General features: G+C 34.5%; 2 protein-coding genes across 5 annotated transcripts; one reads left to right on the top strand and one right to left on the bottom strand.

Moving 5' to 3' along the window:
- Window positions 1-306: 306 nt before the first annotated feature.
- On the bottom strand, window positions 307-18,141 carry LOC133188496 (uncharacterized). Of its 2 annotated transcripts, none has more exons than XM_061323946.1 (2): window positions 17,998-18,141; window positions 307-2,590 (listed from the first exon to the last, which is right to left on the bottom strand). In XM_061323946.1, exon 2 carries the CDS (start codon window positions 2,286-2,288, stop codon window positions 519-521), a length of 1,770 nt encoding a protein of 589 aa, XP_061179930.1. In that variant the 5' UTR covers window positions 2,289-2,590; window positions 17,998-18,141; the 3' UTR covers window positions 307-518. The 2 variants fall into 2 exon arrangements, with proteins under 2 accessions (XP_061179930.1, XP_061179931.1); XM_061323947.1 differs by lacking the exon at window positions 307-2,590 and adding an exon at window positions 7,642-9,829.
- Window positions 18,142-18,331: 190 nt separating this feature from the next.
- LOC133188497 (uncharacterized) lies at window positions 18,332-25,475 on the top strand. 3 transcript variants are annotated; one of them, XM_061323949.1, is made up of 5 exons: window positions 18,332-18,792; window positions 19,738-19,884; window positions 22,892-23,015; window positions 23,379-23,539; window positions 25,170-25,475. In XM_061323949.1, the coding sequence occupies exons 1-4, from the start codon at window positions 18,689-18,691 to the stop codon at window positions 23,514-23,516; spliced, it is 513 nt and encodes a 170-aa protein (XP_061179933.1). In that variant the 5' UTR covers window positions 18,332-18,688; the 3' UTR covers window positions 23,517-23,539; window positions 25,170-25,475. The 3 variants fall into 3 exon arrangements, with proteins under 3 accessions (XP_061179933.1, XP_061179934.1, XP_061179932.1); XM_061323950.1 differs by having other exon boundaries at window positions 25,163-25,475; XM_061323948.1 differs by having other exon boundaries at window positions 25,142-25,475.
- The last annotated feature ends 443 nt before the right edge of the window (window positions 25,476-25,918 follow it).

Below are 25,918 nucleotides of genomic sequence, written 5' to 3'. Positions count from 1 at the left end.
CTGCTCAATGGCCGTAAGTGCCGAGTATAGGACAACATTTGCAGCTCTCCACCGGCAAGTGGTGGCGTCTCCATACGAGTGAAAAATTCTCGAGAGGGACGTTAAACAACATACAAACAAAATTAATTGTTCAGCTAAGTATTTATATCGCAAAAGAGCTTCCGTATATTGTCCTAGTGTAAACGTAAGCCGTCGACTGTAAAAGTCAGCGCTTCTCGTAAAAATCCAATAATAAAACTAATATAAATGTAAAGCTATGGCCAATATTTAGCAATGCTATTGAATACTAGTAAAGATAAGACGATGCGAATTAAAATCACATTTAATACCGCAAACTTTGTATGGAAGTGACAATTGTCACCTTTTCTTTTTTAACAATTATACTAGGACATATAACAACCATGAATAATATATCTAAACTCATTCCAAGATGTCTTCTTTTTTGTCATGAACCCATCCTATATTACAAATGCCACAAGGTCATATTCAATTCATAATGGTCACCAGACATGATTATTTTAAATGTCTTCTAAGAAGTCTGGCATTTCTTCCATGACATGACTGACATCATAAGGAGCACGCACATATGCCTGTTTACGTTTGGAATTTCCATGAGGGGCCAGCCCAGGAAACATGCCCAAATATTCGACTACAAAAACACTGCTTGAATTCATCCACGAAATACGTCTTCTGTAAGTTGGATCCAATTTAAGTGCTGTGTAATAGCGACATAGTGTCAAAATTTTTGAAGGATCTGGTTGCGGTTCCATTAAGATGTAAATGGATTTGCCTTTACTTCTTGTATTTAAGTGGAACATTTTATTTCTTAAAATAATGTTTCTGTATTCCCCAGATTCTCGTCGAAGGAAATAAGTTTTTGGTGCACTCCCTTTGCTCCAAGTTCCACAATCATCAGGAAAAGAACATTTTTTGTCACCTACTATGTTTGCAGTATTTTTAATGATAAAATATACATTGTTTTTTAAACCAGGAGGAATTGATGGAAGTGCTTCTGACACAGGGAAAGTTTTGAAAATGTTTAGTAAACATTCAGCATCAAAAAATGAGTTGTCAACACGACCAATTGCCTCAATTTTCAAAGAAATATTACTGGACCGATTTTGTTCGCAGGTTTGATTGGTGTTGTTCGAGGGTGGAAGATTATCAGTTTCAATTGTAGTTTTAGAGAATTGCCGTTTCGCTTTTCCATAATGAAGGTCTGAAGAGGAAGATTTAGTTGAGGACAGTGGTGGCTGCTTTTGGTCACACTCTTGATCTGAATTGTTCAATGAAAGGTACTTTGGGGATTTACTATAAGGGTGGTCTAAGCCAGACGTTCTGGAAGGAGACAATGGCGGATTGTTTGAAGATGAATTCTCCAGGGATGCAAGTTCCTCAAAAGATGATGGTGAAAGATCGATATCAATTACATTCATTGGAGCAGGGGGCAATAGGGGAACAAAATGATTGGTCAAACAGTTACCACTCTTGTCTTGTATCATGCTGCACCATAAAATATTTATGGTGTGCTTGCTCTGTAGAGCACGTGGTCGGAATTCACAGTTTAAAATTGAAACTGATGGGTCAAGGAGACCGTGAACTGGTGGGTATAAAGACTTGATGCACCTCGATATTACAGTAGCAGCAGCATGAATTGTCCATGCACTTGAAAACTTGAAATTTTGTGCACAGTTCCCAACTGCTTCCTCATATGGAGGAGATACCAATGCCATTCTATCCCGCTTGTGACTGTTTATGTAGAAGTCTTTATGATAAAACATCTCAAGACAAGTCCTGACCCTTATCTCTGATGCAAGTTTTTCATTGCCCTGAATAGCAATTGACAAAGCATTAAACAAACAATTCCCGTTTCCCCTGACTAAAACAGGCACAAAATCTGATTTTCCTACCAAATCAGAGGCCAGATGATCTATACTCATTGAATGTTCAAATCTAAAAGCTTGTTTTGGTAGCAACCGTTTAGGTTCTCTACGCATAAATATTGTCTCCATCCTAGCCCCCATCTCAAAACACCCAGATTGAATAGCAAATTCTAATCTGCCCAGAGACTTATCATAATCAAAAAACCCCGAAATGTTCTCACAACACCTAGAACAAATGTAGGGCAGTGTGCAGTTCTTTAAGTAATTGAAAGCAGCATTGGACAATCCCTCACAATTTTGGTGAAACCAATCTTCACATTTGTCACAACCAACACATTTATAGCCATCACAATTATCATGGCAAAAGCCACATGGATAGTCACCTTTTGGACAGAAATCATTCATGCTTCCAGGAAAGAATCATTGACAAGTACTCAACAAGAATGGACACCATTTGAATGGTCTTCACCAGCCTGTCTACTATCCTCTTCACTTGCCTCTCTACAATCCTCTCCTCTCTACTATTCTCTCTACCAGCTTATTTTCTATCCTCTCCACCAGGTTCTCTTCTATCCTCTCCAAAAGCCTCTTTTCTATTTTCTCCACCAGCCTTTCTTCTGTCCTCTCCACTAGCTTTTTTATTTTCCTCTCTGCCAGCCTCTTCTAACTGGGTTGCTCTTATGTCAACACCTCTCCTGAACTGGAAGCTGAAAAAAAATTAGATCGAGTTTAGTAAACCTCAGACTTTAAAATTGAAGGCAGTAAATCTACTTCTACTGTCTCACACCTGCCTCTGATTGAGATTTCCTTTTGATACATGTATTTTATATCATATTGCTGAACAGAATAGCCTCATACATGTTCGTCTTAGGCATGTTAAATTTTGCTACACATGTATTGAATTGATACATCTTTTCATGCAATGTCAAGAATGAACATATTTAAGGACTCAAATAAACAAATCAACATTTTAAAGCAATTACTATTGGTATTTTTAGATTTACCACTTTTGGAAGATGACATATGTACTGTACAGTTGCAAGGTACATGTACATGTAACATTGTTAAAATATTTATGTAATACGAGAATAATAATAAACAATTCCTGAAAAGTATGAAGCAATTCTCTTCATATGAAGAATATCAATAAACAAGATGTGTTTGTGAAACACTGATGCTCCTGTATGGCAGCTCAAGGTGAAATTAAAGTTCCTCAAATGCAGGGATGGGCACGATTACTGAAAAATGTTATCGATTAATAATCAATTACTTATAGGAATTTTGTGTAATCGATTGTTAATCGATTACACTCATTTTTGTCCTGTAATCCATTGTAGTCGATTACTTTGGAAGATGTAATAGATTAATATATCGATTACTTCCAAGTTTTTATCCCTTCAAATATCAAAGCAATATTTAAATGGTAAATGTTGATGTTATCTACTGAAGTTTGAATGTGTTCCTACAGTTTCAGTGCAGATTCTTTTATGGTTTTATTCTGGCTAACATTCTCACTAAATGCCCAAAGGAGGGATTCTCTACCATGGAAAGTGTAGACATGATTCCTACAATAAAATATGCCAAGGAATTAATTATTCCTTTTAACCTTGGATCTGTCCCTCCATATTTATTGAATTGTATCAAAAATTATTTAATATTTTATTGTGAATTACTTCATTAGAAGTACATGTATTTGGGCTGCCCGTATATGTTGACAGTACACATTAAACATTCCTGTACGTGTCTTTTTCAAAAAAATAAGTAAATTAGAACTCTTAGTAATAAACATGTAAATTAAATGTGTTTTTAAGTAATTAAACTAATAGCACAATTTCATTCTGTGTTAAAATAAGTGTTTTGAGAGCTTTTAAATTGTTTTAATAATATTGTTTGTCTTCAATGGAACTATGAATTATAAAAGTTAAACACTAGGTAGTTCACAGTTTACACCTCAATATCTGCAAATCAGGGATGTCTCAGTCAATTAATTAGCCAATTACAAACACAGTGACACACTAATCTCTCTTACAGACACTTATAACCTCTCACTGTTATAAAAGCAACCTTACAATTTTGAATGAAAACATGAGAATGATTTTGCAAATTTTAAAGTTACTTAAATACAAGTTTGAAGTAGTTTAAACATTTTCAGATATGAAGTATTTCCATCTTCTTCTTTTTTTTGAGTACAACGTAGTTTATTTACCAAATTATTTATATTTAATACAGCACTTAAATCTGTTTTTGCTATTTATAATTTTCTATTACAAGACCAAGTTTTTCAACATCTGAAATATGAAAAAGGACACTGGGTCAAATGTAAAATGCACACAAAAAATCTGTATATTTTATTATTAAATGGTTGAAATACACTTCTGAATTATTTCATACTAGACCAGTAGGTCTATAATGCAAATTTTATTGAGAACATTATTAAACTTATGATAATAAATGTTAGGAAATCAAAACATATCACTAGGTGGTTTATATTTGATATTCATGTGTGACTGACTGGAAATACTTCTCCAAAATAACATCCATTTAAGCATAAAATAATCGAAAGTAATCGAAAAAGTAATTATAACTACACTGAAAATTTTAGCTGTAAATCGATTAAATTACGATTACAAGTAATTGAAAATCTTTTCGATTACAGATTACTGTCAATTACTTGAAAAAAAGTACTCATTACAATCGATTACGATTACTCGATTACGATTACCCCATCCCTGCTCATATGCAAGTCAAATTCCAAGGTCAAGAGATAAAAAATATCAGTACCCGAAGAAAGGTCTTGTCGCAAGGAATACACCTGTGAAATATGAAAGCCCTGACCAACCATTAAAAACTCAATGGCCAAGCTTTAAAGTTTTTCAAAAGTAAGTCAATCTCCAAGGACAAAGACAGAACTATTGGTACCCAAATGCAAGGTCTGTCATAAGAAATATACATGTGAAATATGACAGCCCTAATTATAAGCTCCTAATGTTCAAAAGTTATGGCAAAGGTTTCAGTTTTTCAAAAGTAGGTCAAACTCGAACGTCAAAATTGTTGGACCCCTATGAGGAAGCAGTGAGAAGGTCTTGTCACAAGAACCACACATGTGAAACATGAAAGCCCTAGCAAACAGGCTTTAAGATCGCTTTTATCCGACTTTTGAGGTGTTAAACAAAAATAAAGGTATGGAACTCCTTACATAGGGTACCCAATTTTGCCAATAAAATACTTTCGGTCAAATGATCTAATATTTTACTTTCTATTTATATCTGTTCACATATAAACAATCTACATTACATGCACTACCAAAGTTCAATCTGAAATCCCATACACTTCCCGAGATATGATGAAATCAATTCAAAAATTGACCTATTTTTACTCCACATTAACATGGGCCCTGGTCATTCACATGTACACAAACGGTGTTTGTACTGCAGTGAACAGCTGCATAGAATTTGCACAATCTTTTAACATTTTTGAATTTTTACTCCAGATCGTAAGGTTAATTCCATAATAATTCCTTTCGCGAAAAAAAAAACCACATTAGAAAACTTCTGCTTTAAAAACTGCACAGCCTTGTAAAAAAGCTATGATTGAACTAAATTTTCCCAGAATACATCATATACATGTACCTTTTGAATTTATTTTTTTTTTTAAATTAGACCGCTAAAATGTTGTTGGTATCTTAGTAAGACCATATGATCAAATCAGATAAAATTTTATAAAGACAGCAAAATTGAATCAAACCCCAAGGTCAAGAGGTCAATTATATTGGAACTTAAAGGTCTTGTCACAATGAATACAAAAGTGAAATATGAAAGCCATAGCTCACACCAATCAAAAGTTATGGGCAAGGTTATGCAGTTTTTGCAGACAGACGGATGGACAGAGCAAAAACTACATGCCCTGAACCTTCAATTACAGGACCATAAAAATGCCTTTCTAAACAGCTGGGAATCAGGAATTCCTTAGGAGGTTGGGAACAGTCACCAAACAGGATATTATATAGACCATTTGGGATATGTGATAATATATCCAAAATGGGACTTTCTACAGTGCAAAAAATAGAAAAAAATATTTTGCTATTAAAATTGTAAACCTGCTGCACATTAAGGTTATAGAAAAACTTCCATAGTTATTAAGCTGTTGCTTCCTATGTACATGTATTGTAATGCACTTTTATGATAGTTATAGTTATTAATATAATTATTTTTTTTTACTTCATTTCTTTCATTGTCAATTTATAACCCATATGGACTATTATCCCATTTTGGCAATTGGTCCCAACCTGATCAATATGGTACATGTAACATTGTTGATATATATGTACTTATCAATTTGAAAAATTTAATGTACCTGAAATTAAAAAAAAATGATTTTGTTCTGCAATGTGAACCTGAAGTCTCTGATAACACTGTACATAGCTCTACTGGTTTTTACTTAATAAAGATAGAGAAAAGTAGCATTTGGACTTAAGGTATGGCAACAGCAATAAATAAAATAATGATTCTGGGTTTAGTCTCTGTGTCAATTGCAATTGGACAAAAACCGTAGTAGAAGTAGCCTTTTGAAAGAATTCATAGAAATTTCTATTTTTAATTACCATGACCAAACTTTGATTAAAAAATAAAAACAAACTGTAGGAGGAATAGCTTTTGATACTTTTTGAAATTTTTATTATTAGTAAGCATGTCAACACTATTCATCGAAATCTAAAAATCAAAAACAGAGTTATGTGTCAGAGCATAGTCTACTTTCGTAAAAAGCTGTAATAGAATCAAAACTGTAGAAAAAGTAGCTTTTTGAAAGAGTTTTAGTAACCATGGCAACATTGTTCATCAAGATCAAAAACTGATAAAAAGAATTAGGTATTTGTTTAAATTCACTGAAATGGGACCAAAAGTGTAGAAGGAGTAGCATTTTGAAAGAATTTCACAGAAATTCCTATTTTTGACAACAATGGCAACCCCACTCACCACATATAAAGAATTTTGTATCTTAGTGTAGACCACTTGTGTGCTGAGTTTAATTTAAACTAAAACTGTAGGACAAATAGGGTTTTGAAAGAATTTCACAAAAATTTCTATTTATACTGTCCAATATATATATATACATGTATATATATATATATATATATATATATATATATATATATATATATATATATATATATAAAGAGCTACAGTGCCACCTATTAAAAAAGTGTATAATTACTGCAAACAAAAAGTTGCACTCTTATCTGGATTTATTTCTCTAAAGTCTTACCCAAGTGCACAAAAGTATGATTTCAAAAAAAAGTTTGTATAATACAAAGCATAATAAAATATCATTGTAGAACAGTATTTAGAAATGCTACTGAAAACAAAAAAGATAAGATGAGATTGGTTGATTGTATGTTGTTCAAGAATTTTTCACTCATATAGAGACGTCACCATATACCAGTGAAGGGCTTCAAATTTAAACCTTTACTCGGCACTCTTCATTGTGCCAACGCCTAACATGACACGGGGCCTCGGTTTTTAAGGTCTCATTCGAAAGACCCGCAACTTTCACTTCAAAGTGCCTAGCGCTTGGTGAAGGAACAGCCGCTACCTATTTTTCATCAACTTAGGTCAGTCATGGCCGTGATTTGAACACACTACCTTCCGATCATGGAGCGAGCACTCTACTGACTGAGCTACCATGACAGTTAAGATAAGATGAGAAAATCACACTTAATACAGCAAAACATTGAATGAAAATGACAATTTCCATCTTTTCTTTTTAACATTTATTCTCAGACACATTACAACCATTTAAAACATACCAGAACTCATTCCATGATGTCTTCTTTTTTTTCCACATAATGTTTTTTGTCAAAAACCTGTCTTAGACTACAAGTACCACAAGGTCAAATTCAGTTCACAACAGTCACCAATAAAGACATCAGGTTTTTTTTAATTTTCTTCTAAGAAGTCTGGCATTTCTTCCATGACATCATAAGGAGCATGCACATATGCCTGTTTGCGTTTGGAATTTCCATGAGGGGCCATTCCAGGAAACAAGCCCAAATATTCGACTACAAAAACACTGCTTGAATTCATCCGTGAAATACGTCTTCTGTAAGTTGGATCCAATTTAAGAGCAGCATAATAGCGAGATAGTGTCACAATTTTTGAAGGATCTGGTTGCGGTTCCATTAAGATGTAAATGCATTTGCCTTTACTTCTTTTTTGAAAATGGAACATTTCATTTCTTAAAACAATGTTTCTGTATTCCCCAGATTCTTGTTGAAGGAAATAAGTTTTTGGTGCACTCCCTTTGCTCCAAGTTCCACAGTCATCAGGAAATGAAATTCTTTTGTTACTGTCTATGTTTGCAGTATTTTTAATGATAAAATATACATTGTTTTTTAAACCAGGAGGAATTGATGGAAGTGCTTTAGATACAGGGAAAGATTTGAACATGTCTAGTAAACATACAGCATCAAAAAATGAGTTGTCAACACGACCAATTGCCTCGATTTTCATAGAAAAAATGTCACTGGACCGATTTTGTTTTTTTTTTTTTGGAAGATTATCAGTTTCAATTGTAGCTCTAGAGAATCGTGTTTTCGCTTTTCCATAATGAAGGTCTGAAGAGGAAGATTTAGTTGAGGACAGTGGTGGCTGCTTTTGGTCACACTCTTGATCTGAATTGTTCAATGAAAGGTACTTTGGGGATTTACTATAAGGGTGGTCTAAGCCAGACGTTCTGGAAGGAGACAATGGCGGATTGTTTGAAGATGAATTCTCCAGGGATGCAAGTTCCTCAAAAGATGATGGTGAAAGATCGATATCAATTACATTCATTGGAGCAGGGGGCAATAGGGGAACAAAATGATTGGTCAAACAGTTACCACTCTTGTCTTGTATCATGCTGCACCATAAAATATTTATGGTGTGCTTGCTCTGTAGAGCACGTGGTCGGAATTCACAGTTTAAAATTGAAACTGATGGGTCAAGGAGACCGTGAACTGGTGGGTATAAAGACTTGATGCACCTCGATATTACAGTAGCAGCAGCATGAATTGTCCATGCACTTGAAAACTTGAAATTTTGTGCACAGTTCCCAACTGCTTCCTCATATGGAGGAGATACCAATGCCATTCTATCCCGCTTGTGACTGTTTATGTAGAAGTCTTTATGATAAAACATCTCAAGACAAGTCCTGACCCTTATCTCTGATGCAAGTTTTTCATTGCCCTGAATAGCAATTGACAAAGCATTAAACAAACAATTCCCGTTTCCCCTGACTAAAACAGGCACAAAATCTGATTTTCCTACCAAATCAGAGGCCAGATGATCTATACTCATTGAATGTTCAAATCTAAAAGCTTGTTTTGGTAGCAACCGTTTAGGTTCTCTACGCATAAAAATTGTCTCCATCCTAACCCCCATCTCAAAACACCCAGATTGAATAGCAAATTCTAATCTGCCCAGAGACTTATCATAGTCAAAGACCCCAAAATTATTCTCACAACATCTAGAACAAATGTAGGGCAGTGTGCAGTTCTTTAAGTAATTGAAAGCAGCATTGGACAATCCCTCACAATTTTGGTGAAACCAATCTTCACATTTGTCACAACCAACACATTTATAGCCATCACAATTATCATGGCAAAAGCCACATGGATAGTCACTCAATGGACACCAATCATCCATGCTTCCAGGAAAGATTCAGCAATATATAAGTTCTCAACAGGGATGGACTGCATTTGAAGGGTCACCAGCCTGTCTACTATCTTCTCCTCTCTACTACCTTATTTTCTATCCTATCCAACAAATTCTCCTCTATCCTCTCCAAAAGCCTCTTTTCTATCCTCTCCACCAGCCTTTCTTCTGTCCTCTCCACTAGCTTTTTTATTTTCCTCTCTACCAGCCTCTTCTTACTGAGTTGCTCTTATGTCAACACCTCTCATGAACTGGAAGCTGGAAAAATTATGATCGAGTTAAGTATACCCTAGACTTAGAAACGAGAGGCAGTAAATCTACCACTGCTGACTCACACCTGCCTCTGATTGAGATTTCTTTTTGATATTTTATATCACACTGCTGAACAGAATGGCCTCATACATGTACTTCTTAGGCATGTTAAATTTTGCTACAAATGTATTGAATTGATACATCTATATTTCATACAATGTCAGGTATGACCATATTTAAGGACCCAAATAGGCAGACCAACATTTTTAAGCAAGTAAATGTACTATTTGTATTTATAGATTTACCACTTTTGGATAGATGACATATATATATATTTACCCAATACATGTAACATTGTTAAAATATTTATGTAATACAGAAATAATAATCAACAAAGCAAATATGCTGAAAAGTATGAAGTGAAGAATATCAAGAAACGAGGTGTGTTTATGAAACACTGATGCCCCTGTATGACAACTCAAGGTGAAGGTTAAAATCCCTCAAATGCAAGTCAGACTCCAAAGAACAAATATATTGGTACTCCAAAGACAAAACTATTGGTACCAAATACAAGGTCTTATCATAAGAAATATAAATGTGAAATATGAAAGCTCTAGCACCAAATATTAAAAAGTTATGGCCAAGGTTTAACTTTTTCAATAGTAAGTCAAACTCCAATGTAAGTTAAAATTGTTGGACCCCAAGGAAAAGTCTTGTCACAAGGAATACACATATAAACATGAAAGTCCTAGCACAAACTGTTTAAAGGTTATTTGCCAAGGTTTAAATTTTTCAAAAGTGGGTCAATCTCCAAGGTCAAGGTCAAAATTGTAGGAATCCAAAGGAGGGTATTGTCACAATGAATACACATGTGAAATATGAATTAAGGCCCAGCACTAACCATTCAAAATTTACGGCCAAGGTTAATTTTTTTTCAAAAGTCGGTTAAACTCCAAAGTCAAGGTCAAAATTGTTGGTATCCAAGTGAAGGTCTTCTCACAAGGAATACTCATGTATAATGTGAAAGCCCTAGCTCCACTCACTCAAAACTTATGGCCAAGGTTAAAGTTTTTAAAAAGTGGGTCAAATCGAAGGTCAAGCTCAAACAGTCAAAAATATCTGTACCCAAGGAAAGGTCTCATCACAAGGAATACACCTGTGAAGTATTAAAGTCCTAGCACCAGCTGTTCAAAAGTTATAGCCAAGGTTAAAGTTTGGTAAAATTTTGCAAAATTGGGTCAAACTTCGAGGTCAAAAGGTCAAATATATTGGTACTTAAAGGTTTTGTCACAAGGAATACACAAGTGAAATAATTAAGGTTAAGCAGTTTTTGCAGACAAACAGAAGAATGGAGAGAGCAAAACCTACATGCCCTGAATCTTCAATTACAGGGGCAAACTTAAACAGCCGGGAATCAGGAATTCCTTAGCAGGTTGGGAACAATCACCAAATGGGATATTATATATAGCCCATTATAGACCATTTGGGATACATGATAATTATCCAAAATGGGATATAAATATACAGTGCAAAAAATGGAAGAAAAAATGTTTTGCTGTTAATATAATAAATACGAATAGAAATAACTCCTTGATTATTAAGTTGTTGCTCTCTTTGTATTGTAATGCACATTTAAAATAATTATAGTTAATCATAATTTTTTTTCTTCATTTTTTGCACTGTCAATTTATATTCCATTTGGACTTTTATCCCATTTTGGCAATTGGTCCCAACCTGATCAATATGGTACATGTAACATTGTCATGATTATTGATCATGTTGATATGTACTTATTTAATTTAAGAAAAAAAAAATAATGCACCTGAAAGTAAAAATAATTCTGTTCTGCAGTGTGAACCAGAAGTCTCTGATGACACTGTAGCTCTAGTGGTTTTTACTTAATTAAGGCAGAAAAAAGTAGACTTGGACTTGAAGGTATGGCAACAGCAATGAATAATGATTCTTGGTTAATCTCTTTTTGTGTCAATTGCAATTGGACAAAAATTGTAGTGGAAGTAGACTTCTAAAAGAATTCATAGAAATTTCTAATTTTAGTTACCATGACAACACTGTTAAAATTAAAATAAATGATATACAGGATTATGTGTCTTAGTGAGTCTACTTGTGTACCAAGTTTTATTGAAATCAGACCAAAACTGTAGGAGGAGTAGCATTTTGAAACTCTTTGAAATTTTCATTTTTAGTTAGCAGGTCATCATCGAAATAAAAAAATGAAAAACAGAGTTATGTGTCCGAGTATAGTCTAATTACATGAAAAGTTGCACTGGAATCAGATCAAAACTGTAAGAAAAGTAGTTTGTAAGAATTTTTAGTAACCATGGCTACAACGTTCATATGATAAAAAAACAAGAGGCCCATGGGCCACATCGCTCACCTGAGCACATTGGCTAGGAAAAAAAGCAAAAATCAGTACAGTAGTGAAAAGTTTACAGGGAGGGGGGGGGGGGGGGTGTTGAATTTTAAACTACCTGATGATGCTTTCATATCAATATAACAAATGGCTTTGTTGTTCTTGAGCAGCAGATTTTTTTCCCATATATTCATTTGTAAAAATTTGATCCCCCATTGTGGCCCCACCCTACCCCCGGGGGCCCTCATTTGAACAAATTTCATTCTACACTACCCAAAGATGCCTCCATATCAATTTGACTAATCATGGCTTTTCTGTTCTTGAGAAAAAGACTTTTTCCTACTGTAGATTCCTTATTTTTCGCGAGTACTTATTATCGCGAAATGGCTCTTTCACGTCAAATCGCGAGAACAATAATTCGCGAGTGGACGGTTGATCAAGGGATTTTACATTGATTTCAGCACCATAAAAATAAAAGCGAGTAATTTTATTTCGCGAGTGGTTCTTCTCGCGTAATTACGCGATAATTAATTCCTCGCGTATATTTAGGAATCTACAGTATATATTCCTCTGTAAACTTTGATCACCCATTGTGGCCCCAACCTATCCCCGGGGTAATGATTTGAACAAACTTGAATCTTCGCTATCTGAGGATGCTTCCATATAAATATGACCAATCATGGCTTTACTGTTTTTAAGAAGAAGATTTTTAGAGATATTTTCCTATATATTTCTATGTAAAACTTTGATCCCCCATTGTGGCCCCAACCTACCCCCGGGGTTCATGATTTGAACAAACTTGAATCTTCACTACCTGAGGATGCTTCCATATAAATATGACCAATCATGGCTTTGCTGTTTTTAAGAAGAAGATTTTTAGAGATATTTTCCTATATATTTCTATGTAAAACTTGGATCCCTCATTGTGGCCCCATCCTACCCCTGGGGGTTATGATTTGAACAAATTTGAATCTTCACTACCTGAGGATGCTTCCATATAAATATGACCAATCATGGCTTTACTGTTTTTAAGAAGAAGATTTTTAGAGATATTTTCCTATATATTTCTATGTAAAACTTTGATCCCCCATTGTGGCCCCACCCTACCCCCGGGAATCATGATTTGAACAAACTTGAAGCTTCACTATCTGAGGATGCTTCCATATAAATATGACCAATCATGGCTTTACTGTTTTTAAGAAGAAGATTTTAGAGATATATTTTCCTATATATATCTATGTAAAACTTGGATCCCTCATTGTGGCCTCATCCTACCCCTGGGGGTTATGATTTGAACAAATTTGAATCTTCACTATCTGAGGAAGCTTCCATATAAATATGACCAATCATGGCTTTACTGTTTTTAAGAAGAAGATTTTTAGAGATATTTTCCTATTTATTTCTATGTAAAACTTTGATCCCCCATTGTGGCCCCAACCTACCCCCGGGGGTCATGATTTGAACAAACTTGAATCTTCACTACCTGAGGATGCTTCCATATAAATATGACCAATCATGGCTTTACTGTTTTTAAGAAGAAGATTTTTAGAGATATTTTCCTATATATTTCTATGTAAAATTTGGATCCCCCATTGTGGCCCCACCCTACCCCCGGGGTTATGATTTGAACAAACTTGAATCTTCACTACCTGAGGATGCTTCCATAAAAATATGACCAATCATGGCTTTGCTGTTCTTAAGAAGAAGATTTTTAAAGATATTTTCCTATATATTTCTATGTAAAACTTGGATCCCCCATTGTGGCCCCACCCTACCCCCGGGGGTCATGATTTGAACAAACTTGAATCTACACTACCTGAGGATGCTTCCATATAAATATGACCAATCTTGGCTTTACTGTTCTTAAGAAGAAGATTTTTAAAGATATTTTACTATATAGTTCTATGTAAAACTTGGATCCCCCATTGTGGACCCACCCTACCCCCGGGGGTCATGATTTGAACAAACTTGAATCTACACTACCTGAGGATGTTTCCACATAAGTTTCATCTTTCCAGGCCCAGTGGTTCTTGAGAAGAAGATTTTTAAATGATGCCATTATTTTTTCACTAATTCCTAATTATCTCCCCTTGAAAGAGGGCGTAGCCCTTCATTTGAACAAATTTGAATCCCCTTCACCCAAGGATACTCTGTGCGAAGTTTGGTTGAAATTGGCCCAGTAGTTCTGGAGAAGAAGTTGAAATTGTGAAAAGTTTACGCCAACCACGACGACGACAACGCCAATGACGACAGACAACGGACAAATTTTGATCAGAAAAGCTCACTTGAGCCTTTGGCTCAGGTGAGCTAAAAATGGTTAAACTTCAGTATCTCGAACACTGATATCTTGAATACCTGGATATGTCAAGGTGATTTGAAAGTCCCAACTACTTATTCTTTTAGTATTTTACTCTCAGGCTCTATATCTCGAATCCTCATGCAGATATCTCAAAGTTTTTTTCTTGGTCCCCTCGAGTTTGAGATCATGAGGTTTGACAGTACGTACACTGTAAAGTTCACTGAAACTGGAACAAAAGTGTACAAGGAGTAGTATTTTAAAAGAATTTCACCGAAAGTCCCATTTTTGATAACAATGGCAACCCCACTCATTCAGTGATTTTTTTTTTGTTTTTTAAACCAACACCCCCTCCTTTTGAATTGGGAAAAATTAGCGACATTTTCCTCAAATTGGGAAAAATCATTTATGGTAAATTAGAATGCTTAAAATACATAAAATAATCAAACTAAGTAACAACAGTTTTTGTTTGATTTTAACTTCGAATTTGATTTAAATCCATAAAATAATAATTTAAAAAAATTAACATCAATATTTTATTGAATGTGAACTTGGCCTATATTAGTCACATCTTGTAGCTTCTATTTTCTTGGAATTGCTTTGACTAATTTCATAAAAAAAAAAAATAACCAGCATTTAGACTCATAATCTAGTAAACTGTCTTATATTAATAATCAAGTTTAGACCCCAAGTTTACAGTCTTTACTGTTTGTTTTTCCCGATTTTAGTGAAACCCTATGTGTTGTCTATTTCCTGATATTAGCCTGACCCTCTTTGTAATAATGGCGGTCAAACCAAAATCATTATGTCAACATGCAATATGACTTGTATCTGGGAACTACTTACCAAATCATTTAGGATTTTTATAAGCTACTTATCTGCTTATATGGATATCTGCATTGTTTTACACATTCATTAAAAAAATCGGCTGCATATGCATGGATTTGAAGAATAAAAACGTATATAATTTACTCTGTCAGCAAATTTAGTGACTTTTGTTCAAAATTAAAACATAATTTTTGTATATTTGAAATTGGGAAAAATACACTAATAACTGGGAAAAAATAGCTAATTTTTGTGAGGGGAAACAGCCGAATATCGGTGGCATTTTGACCCCCAAAAAAATCACTGTCATTGCAATGTAAAGAATTATGTTTCTTAGTGTAGTCTACTTGTGTACTCAGTTTAAATTAAATTGTACAAAAACTGTAGGATATACAGGGTTTTGAAAGAATTTTGCAAAAATTTCTATTTATATGAACCATGGCAACCCTGTTCATTGAAATCAAAAAATTGACATTAGTGTACCAAGTTTTATAGCTGCAGACAATTCTGTACCTCTCTAGAAAAACAAGAGATGTTTGTGAAACACTTAGCCCCCCCCCCCCCCCCCCCCCCAAAGCCCAAGGGGCATAACTCTGTCAAAAATTGCTTGATTATACCCAAAACAGAACTTGACCTAGATATTCTTATGATAAATTTGTATACCAAATTTCCTTTCACTATGTGCAACCTCTGCGAAGAAAATGAACGGAAACTGCAAATAATTGGAATTTTTCCATGTCCAAGGGACATGACTCAAAAATTGTTTGATCGTACCCAAAACAAAACTTGACCTAGATATTCTTATAATAGACTGGTATATTAAATTTCCTTTCAGTATGTGTAACCTGTGTGAAGAAAATGAATGGAAACTGTTGGTGGAGCGACAGACAGCAGGAAAGCAATATGCCCTCCCTTCTTTGAAGGGGGACATAAAATATATTGACAGACTGAGAATTAGGTAGAAAACGTAAAGAACAGATAAAGACAAGCTAAAAATGTAAAAATTTCGACAGAAAGAATTAAAACACAGTTGGGGAAAGCAGTAAATCTAGTACTTCAAACTGTCCAGGATTTCGTTTTTTCATCGATCATGTTGATATCTTTATTATCGATGCACAGAATTTCTTCAATGTTTTAGACTCATTTTCTAGGTTAATGTAATTTCCATATGCATAAATGTCTCAAAAGAAATTACGTTTACTATGCTGACAAAGTTTGAGAATTCTAGGCCTCATAGTATTTAAGTTATGAGACGGACACAAAAAACTAACAGACAGACAGATGGATGGACATCAATGCCATAACATAATATGTCCTGTCTTCAGACGGGCATATGAAAAGTGAAATAATAGGTTAGCAACACATGGTTAGTAATATATTTTGAGATGGCAGTTTAACAGGTCCAGCACAATCTCTTGATTTAGCTATATAGCTTAAAAAAGCTATATAGCTTTATCAAGTTATTCAAAATATCTTGATAAAGCTGATTATGTGCAGTTTTTCAGAAAAATGTTTTTTGTAAGAAATAGACAAAAAGTCGTAAGTATTTGACTATATTCATATATGTACTATGGGCTATCAAAACAACAACCGAAATCAAAGATAGTTCTACCATCGCAGCATTTGAATACTTTTATGCAAAAGATGAATTCCATTGCTTGAGTAACTGTACACCACCTTGTGTGCGTTGAGGCGTGGATATATATAAGTATGATTGCTTCTCATTGTACTGAATTATTACCAATCAATTATCTTGTTGACCACAATTGGCCTCTTTTATACTTTCAATGAAGAAGTAACTGTATCAATTGCTTTATATGGCCCAGAAACATTTAGAACTTTGAGTACAAAGTCTCTTTAGGAGACGCAATTTGATGAGTGGTTTTTACATGCACTATTTTCATGATTTTCAGAAGAGTTCAAGGTTTAATATTATCACTGCACCAAAGTGCGACTTTTTGAGCATGCTGAGAAAATAACACATTTAAGAAAAATGTGTGATAAAATAGCTAAATCAATCTATTCTGAATAGCTTAATAAAGCTATATAGCTAAATCAAGCTATATAGCTAAATCAAGAGATTGTGCCGGACCTGTTTAATATACATAGAAATAAATCGAGGATCAGCATATTTTTTGTGCGCAATAAATATACACTTTTTTCAATGGATGGCACTGTAACTCTTGTCCAACCCAAATTTTTCCAGACCAGTAAGCTACAGATCGCTTGCAGCTACAATTTATATAACCAAGACTGTAGCAGGAGTAGCATTTAAAAAAAAAAAGGTAACAAAAAGACAAACAGGCAGACGAACGACCGACAGACACCTGACTATCGCATAAGGTCTTCTAGTCTGACTAGTGGAGCTAAAAAAATATTCTTCCGGGAGAGTTCTGTATCGTAAAGTCTGAGTACTAGATTTATCGCCTGCCCCTACAAAATGGCGGCCAACTTTCTTTCGTTTTTCAAAATGAATATACCGAATTGGAAGTAAAATTGTAAAGATACCGGCTTAAATTCAATGCTTCTTACATGTTAGTACCCAAATTTAAGATGTTACATGGTTTTTTAATCGTTTTATTGAGTATTTTCTTTTTGTTTGTAGGTATTCATGTTTATTTGTGGCACAAGGCCAATATTGCAAAGTCTCACTGTTTGCACAGACACAAAACAAATACTTACAATTATCAGATAGATGTGTCTTTCAGTTTCTCTTTATATTAAAAATCTTTCTGCCTTTTAAAACAATAGTACTTTGGAAATTAGAAGTCTTGCTCATCCGATCATACAATGATGCATCCGTCGAAATCAAGCAATACATCCCATCGGAATTTCTCGGATTATTTGTACTAGTAATCGGAATCTACCGAGGTTTGTCGAATAAAGAAAAAAAAATCCCGTATAATCTTAATCAATAAGATGTTTGAGTGTAATATACTAAATGGAGACATTCAAAGAGTCTAAGTAACTAAGAAATTTGGCGGAAATTTTATCAAGGTAGTTGTTCACTTGTTGGTTTTACCTGATTAATGTTGCATGAAGATGATGTCATTATCTGAAGAGGGCATTTGTAGCCCGTCGTCTTCAGATACATCTACTCAAAATTTGAAGGAAAATAAATATATTACTGAAGTGCATAGAGACGTTTCAAAGTGGACTCAGGTAGATTTAAATAAGTTAGGAATCCATTACAGAGAATCTGCTATTCCTCTCCTTCGGCTTGAAGAGCTTGCCAAAAAATCAGGCTTGACACATAATTCACGAGGAATAACACAGGTTTCAGGATGCTTGTTAACACTGGAAAAATTTTTGAGAGATCATTTCAAATTATCTATACCACATGACAATTTGAAGAGGCACATGCCGCGACAAAATGTTATGGAATATTTTACAGTATATTAATGAAAATCGTCAGAAATTGTGGGAAGACTTGACAAAGCTTGAAAAACAAACTAATTTTGGCGAGAAAGAGAAACGGTAAGTTTTAATTGTTTACAGCTCGACAAGTTTGTTTCAACTAGAATAGAGCCTATAAAAAAGAATAATAAGATACACAAACGTTTACATTTACATTGGTTGAAGTCACATGCACCTATATATGGACAATTCGGAACGACTTTACTTTACCGGTCCCCAGAAAAACGTGCTAAATTATAGTGTCGCCGTAGGCGACTTCAGTATATATGAGATCGTGTGAGCGATCAAAAAAAATTAAAAATATGAGGTTTTAAGCCTTTTTGACCCCAAAATCGAATTCTACGGTTAAAAGTTTAGTTTAAAACTTCGTTTTTAAACGAAGTTTTTAACCTCGTTCTCTGAAAAAAAAGTAATAAATATTATTTATTCAGTGAAAAGGAGACAAAAAATAATTGTGAACGAAGCACATGTGGCGCATGCTTAGTGCCGTTTCTTTCGTACTTAGCCATTTTTTTCATGTAAACAAACCAACGAGATGTCGTTGAAGCTGAATAAAGATCTTGCAAAAAATACAGATGCAACTGAATATCTTAATAATCTAAAAGAACAAGACACTGACCCTAATCTCTCGGATGGTATGCGAGGACTAACCCACATCTCCAAGGCGAATGCTAAACCATGCTAGACTAACCCATGTGCGAGACTAACCCTATTCAGTCGAAAACTTATGCAAGGACTAACCCTAATTTTTCAGGTGGGTGCAAGACTAACCCTAACCAGTCGAAAAAATGTGCAAAATCAACCCTAATCAGTTGAGTGACGTAAATCTTACGTCATATTGCAATGAGCACGCGGATCTTGCGGATCTGGGGACCGGTAAAGTAAAGTCTACCCGACAATTCTTTTTATCCCAAAAATTAACTTGTCCCTTGTGAAAAAAATTGACATTATTTGCAATATGTCGATTATGCACCATGTATGAACTATCTTAAATTCATTTTGCAGACTATTAAATGTGTTGCATCTAAAAGTTCAGGACTACTTGTCCAGTCTAGGAAGGTTTGTGGTAGCACGAGGCGATGGTCCTGTCCCAGAGATTGCGTATATACAGCTCGTCATGGATTTTCTGCGTATTTTCTTTCTGTTACCTCAGTAAGTTGAAGTTAAGGTAAAAATGCTGTCACACAGTGATTGTGAAATATGAATTTCTTTTATTTACCTGTTCTTGACCAGGTCCAGCATAATCTCTTGAAGCTATTCAGAATAGCTTGATTAGGCCATTCCAAGTTTTTTCAATGTTTAGGGTCTGCGGACAGATTGGTTTTGAGATTATGAATTTAAAAACAAAATACAAATTAAAATCAACAAATACAAATCCTTGAAACACAATTTACTATTTGGGGATAAGTGTCTCTCTTTTTGTTTAGTGGTGTATCATTTTTTTTTTATTTCAATGAAGTAGTAGTTGAACTTAATTGCAATGCGAGGAGAATTTTCAAATGATGATGACAAATTCTGAAATTGTTTTTAAAATGTTGTGTTTCTTCCCTTTTGGTTTGTGTGTTTTTCCCGGATAGAAAGATAGGTTTTCGAATTTAGGGTGGATGCTAAACAAAGAAAAAATTTGGAATGGCCTTAAGATATTTATATGCAGTTTTTCACAAAATTTTTTTTTGTAAGAAATAGATAAATAGTTTCAAGTATTTGACTATTCATATTATGTACTCACAGGCACTTGTTTCGGTAATAATTTTTTTAACCCATAGTATAATAATAACACAAGGTATCCAACTCCGAATTACACGGAGTACCCCCTTCCCCCAGAATCGCACTCATTTACACTTTCAGAGGAAATACACTGACAAACTGTTTATACCTATGTTTTCTACAATAATTTATCTATACAACCATATATGGCATGCTTGTCTTTATTTTCTTTAGTCTCCGTAAACAGCGTAAAAACTCTGCTCGTCGAGTGAAAAGGTCGAATTCAACCATGAAATGGGTTGTGCTAATCCCACACAGAGAACAAAATTAAAAAATGACTGGGTTTAAAAATTCAATTCCAGTGTTTAAATATTGCATGAGTAAATAGAACTTGTTTACGTCTGATTTTCCCTGAAAACATTAAGATGTTTATCCGATGTAATTTTAGAAACAGATTTTTAGCCAATCAAAATCTCTGTGCGGGATTAGCACATACCATTTCATGGTTGAATTCGACTTTTCCACTCGACGAGCAGAGTTTTGACGCTGTTTACGGAGACTAAGGAAAATAAAGACAAGCATGCCATATATGGTTGTATAGATAAATTATCGTTGAAAACATAGGTATAAACAGTTTGTCAGTGTATTTCCTCTGAAAGTGTAAATGAGTGCGATTCTGGGGGAAGGGGGTACTCCGTGTAATTCGGAGTTGGATACCTTGTGTTATTATTATACTATGGGTTAAAAATTTATTACCGAAACAAGTGCCTGTGTATGTACTATGGACTATCAAAAAAGCAACCCAAGCCAAAGATATATTGTTCCAACATTGCACCACTGAATAAATTTTAAGCAAAAAATGTATTTCCTTTGTTTGGATAACTGTACATCACACTGTGTGTTTTGAGGCATGGATTGCTTCACATTGTGCTGAATTGTTACCAATCAATTATCTTGTCAACCAGTATTGACCTCTTTTATAGTTTCATTTAACAATTAACTGTAAGGTCACAGCTCATTTGCTTTATATAGCACCAAAACTTTTACAACTTTGAGTAAAAAGTCTCTCAAGGAGATGCAATTTGATGAGCAATTTTTACAAACGAGGGGTGATCATAAAGTTCGTGAACTAATTGAATTACTTCCATAAAAGAAATAAAATTAGGTTTCAGTGTTCGTTATTTTTTAATGTAGTCCTATCCAATTTTAATGCACACCTGAAACCGTGTGGCACGTACTGCCCATGCTGCAAATTACATGATCGAGCAGTCACAAGGAAAGGCCTTCTCACAAGAAATACACATGTAAAATATGAAAGTGGTAGCACAAATCGTTCAAAAGTTATGGCCAAGGTTAAAGTCTTTCAAAAGTAGGTCAAATTCCAAGGTCAAAGGATCAAAGTTGTTGATATCCAAAGTAAGATCTTGTCACAAGGATTACATATGAAAGCACTAGCACCAATTATTCAAAAGTAATGACCAAGGTTAAAGTTTTCCAAGAGTAGGTCAAACTCCAAGGTCAAAGGGTCAATGTTGTTGGTATCCAAAGGAAGGCCTTGTCGCAAGGATTATATATGTGAAGTATGAAAGCCCTAGCACTAACCGTTCAAAAGTTATGACCAAGGTTAAAGTTTTTCAAAAGTAGGTCAAACTCCAAGGTCAAGGTCAAAGTGTCAAGGTTTTGTGGTATCCAAAGGAAGGTCTTATTACAAGGATTACACATGTTAAGTATGAAAGCTGTAGCACTAACCGTTCAAAAGTTATAGCCAAGGTTAAAGTTTATCAAAAGTAGGTCAAAATCTAAGGTCAAAGGGTCAAAGTTGTTGGTATCTGAAGGAAGGTCTTGTCACAAGGTATACACATGTGAAGTTTGAAAGCCCTAGTCTCAACTATTCAAAAATTATGGCCAAGGTTAAAGTCTGAGAAAATTTTGCAAAAGTGGGTCAAACTCCAAGGTCAATGTCAAAATGTGAAATTTTATGGTACCCAAAGAAAGGTCTTGTCACAAGGAATACACGTGTGAAATATGAAAGCCATAGCTTCAACCAATCAAAAGTTATGGGCAAGGTTAAAGTTTTTGCGGACAAACAGACAGATGGACGGACAGGGCAAAAACTATATGCCCCTGAATCTTCGATTACAGGGGCATAATAAGCAAAAAAGTGTCAATTATAGGTAAAAGAATAACTTGAAGGTTAATTTTGATATGATTGCTGTAAACAAAGATATAGCATACCCAAAATTAAGAACAATCATTAATTATTTTTAATTAGTTGAGTTTAAAAATGACTGTCACATGCATTGGTTTAAAATATCTTTAAGTGTTTAGTAGTCCACCTGAATTTGTGGATAAGAAGCAAGTTGAATGGGGCTAATACATTTACATTATCAGGTGAGCTGCAGTGACCATGGGCCACAATCTTTTGTCAGCATTTATTTTTAACAATTTTCAGACTTGGAAAATCAAAGACTACACAGATGAAGATTGGAAAGCAAGATGTGGTTAGTGCCCCAGACCTTCGCTTTGAAGAGTGTCCTGGACCACAATTGATAACTTTGTTGAGGATGTCAGATGAGGTACACACAGATTTGATAAAGAAAAGCATGAGTTAATTTAAGGTCCATTTTTAACTCCTAAATCAAATTATATAACACCCGTCAATTAGGCAGAAATATCCAGAATCTGTTTTTTATCTAACATTTCTAAACATGGAAGGAAAAAAATTATGGGCATGCAAAGACAACCATAAAAGCTTTCAAGATACACATGATACGTGTAGATCCAAATCTAACATTTTCTATCAGAATTCTATCTTATTGAAATTTTCTGCTATTTGTCTAAAAATCTAATAGACAAATTATATCTTTGCTACAAATGTGTTACAAAATGTAACTGACAAACACAGCTATGAGTAATGATTAATAAATTATATTGTACAGGCCAGCACTTCCTGTGAAGAAGAAGGATCCAATTCTAAAGATTTCAGCATTCATAGTTTGCCTGAACACATTTTGGGTCAGCATGGAGGAGAATTCTACTTGAAGTTGCCAATTCAGTCTTCTACCCAGGCATACTAGGAATCATATGCCTGAGAACAAAGGTCTGTATCCACAAGAGTACAGGTGATAAGTTTGTAAAGGAGCAATATGGAGAACTTCGTGGTGTCTTGTTTGATTGGGGGAGGGGGGTTCAAAAAATTGACATTAAAATTTTTTTGTTTGGTTTTGGGGGAGGGGGGGGGGGGGGTGACTCAACATTGAAAAATATCCATTTTTTCAAGAGTTAGATTATCAAATTTCTTTTGTTTTGTTTTGGTTTTTTTTTTTGCCCATATCATATTCTTTCAAATTTGCAAGGAGGCTTTGTTTAAATGCACATGAAAATTAATGTCATCTTTAATTAAAGGTCAGCTATTTACCATATGCATTGAAACATGATCTCAGGGGCAAAAATACTAAATTTTGAGAAAAAATCCTAATTAATGTTTTGGACTCAATGTCAGATTTCTTTTTTAAGCATAAAAAATTCTTTGTGGCATGACATTCACAATTAAACTTAATCAGGAGCATGTTCTAAAAAAAAAAACATTCTCTAGATTGTCACTTGCCTGGCCTAGATGAAAAACCAAGTTTGACATACTGTTTTGGAATTTGTTAATTTGAATGTAAGTGTATTGATTTGACATTGATAACATTGCTGATGGGATATTGACCCATTGTACATTTGTATTGCATTGTATATTGTGTGATATTGTGCATTTGAGAATTTACAATTCAGATCACTTGGCATAGCCATTTGCATTGTGGGAAGACCTGGCAGCTGCTTCTAAACTTTGTAACAAGTAAAGCTTTTTCAAAAAGCTTACCGTCTTTAGCAACAACCTTAAACAGTAAAGTGACCCACATGTAAACCTATCAGGCCATATAATTCTTGAAAATTTCTTGGCTTTGTATTTCTTTAGTAGTTTTTTTTTTTCTGACATAAGCTCTACCAAGTGAAAGGTTAACAGATGCTCGGCTGTTTCCGTAAACTTTGACTCCGCTGCCGAGATCATTCGGCAAACCTCGGTTGACTCCGTCTAGATTGGCCCAGGTGTGCCGAGTGCTGCAGAAAGACAGTGCAAAACAAAAGAAAAAAAGAAATACATACAAGCTGTAAAGCTTGCATGCAATAAAGATCAATTCTGTTAACAATGAAAATATAGAAACGTTTTTTTGGTAATTGCTATAAAAAGAAAACTAGCATGTTATTTCAAATTAATTACTGCCAATTTCCTTGTTCGTTTTTTCATAATTTTTTTATGATTGAAAATCTTGAAAAATTGTTAAGTCGTACGAAAATTAGATCATCAGAAAATTATCTCCCTTGCATTGAACAGCTTTTCAACCAATGAAAAAATTGAAAATTTTCTCATCATGCAATTTCTACCAATCACAAAAGAGAGGAAGTGCATAGTCCGAAGACTGTAAAATACTTCAACTCTGTATACCGTCTTCCAAGGAAGACAGTAATAAATTGTCACTGCTTGACACAAAGATAAGTGCTGGAGAAAACATACAGATATTTCTGGCATGTGTATTCTAAAAGTAGCCCTGGAAATACACTAAATGGCTCAAAGCTTTAAATAGCCATTGTAAATGTTCGTAGATTACAAGTCTCCTTTGTTGTATTTCAGTTACATGTATCTCTTGCATTCTTTCAGCTTATTTTTACCTACCTGGAGTTGACAGAGGACCACATCGACCTCATTCAGAAAGGATGTTCAGTGAAAGATAAAGGTGCCTCAATCCAGTACACATATCCTTATGATTTCTGGAGCCCAGATGATAGAAAAGAAATATATAGAACTCTCTTCTGGTTAGGACATCTTCAAACGTCTAGTGAATGGCATTGGTGATGCTTCAACAGGAACAAGATAGTCATTGCAATTACATTCTGGAGTCATAGATTATTTTCAGTCAACTTTGCAACTGTTGTCAGTAAATAAATTGCTTTGTTATTGTACTGTTTCTTATTAAAAGTTTTTCACAATTTTATTTACCCTTGTAAAGGAATTATGCTTCCTAGTTTATATCCGATAACCATTACTTAGAACTAGAATTAGCAAAACATGAAACATTAATCAAAGATGTATTTTTCTGTTTATCAATTTTCCACTAGCCTATTTTTTCCATTTATACCTATTTTTATCTCAGCTGAGTTGAAAGCTCAAGTCAGCTTTTCTGATCACCTGTTATCCATGGTCCATCCATCTGTCCATCCCTCTGTTAACTTTTCACATTTTCAACTTCTTCTCAAGAACCACTTGGCCAATTTTAACCAAAGTTGGTACAAAGCATACTTGGATGAAGGGGAGTTAAAATTGTTAAAATGAAGGGCCAAACCCCCTTACAAGAGGAGATAATCAAGAAAAGACAAAAATAGTGTGGGGTCTATAAAAAATCTTCTTAAAACGGGGCCAGAAAAGCAGAGACTTATA

The sequence above is a fragment of the Saccostrea echinata genome, unplaced genomic scaffold (genome assembly GCF_033153115.1).
Source record: "Saccostrea echinata isolate AGI-Se365-2 ecotype Australia unplaced genomic scaffold, CSIRO_AGI_Sech_v1 ptg000016l, whole genome shotgun sequence".
NCBI classification, from domain to species: domain Eukaryota; kingdom Metazoa; phylum Mollusca; class Bivalvia; order Ostreida; family Ostreidae; genus Saccostrea; species Saccostrea echinata.
Note: the sequence above shows the minus strand (reverse complement) of the source record. Positions and strands in the feature narration are given on the sequence as shown.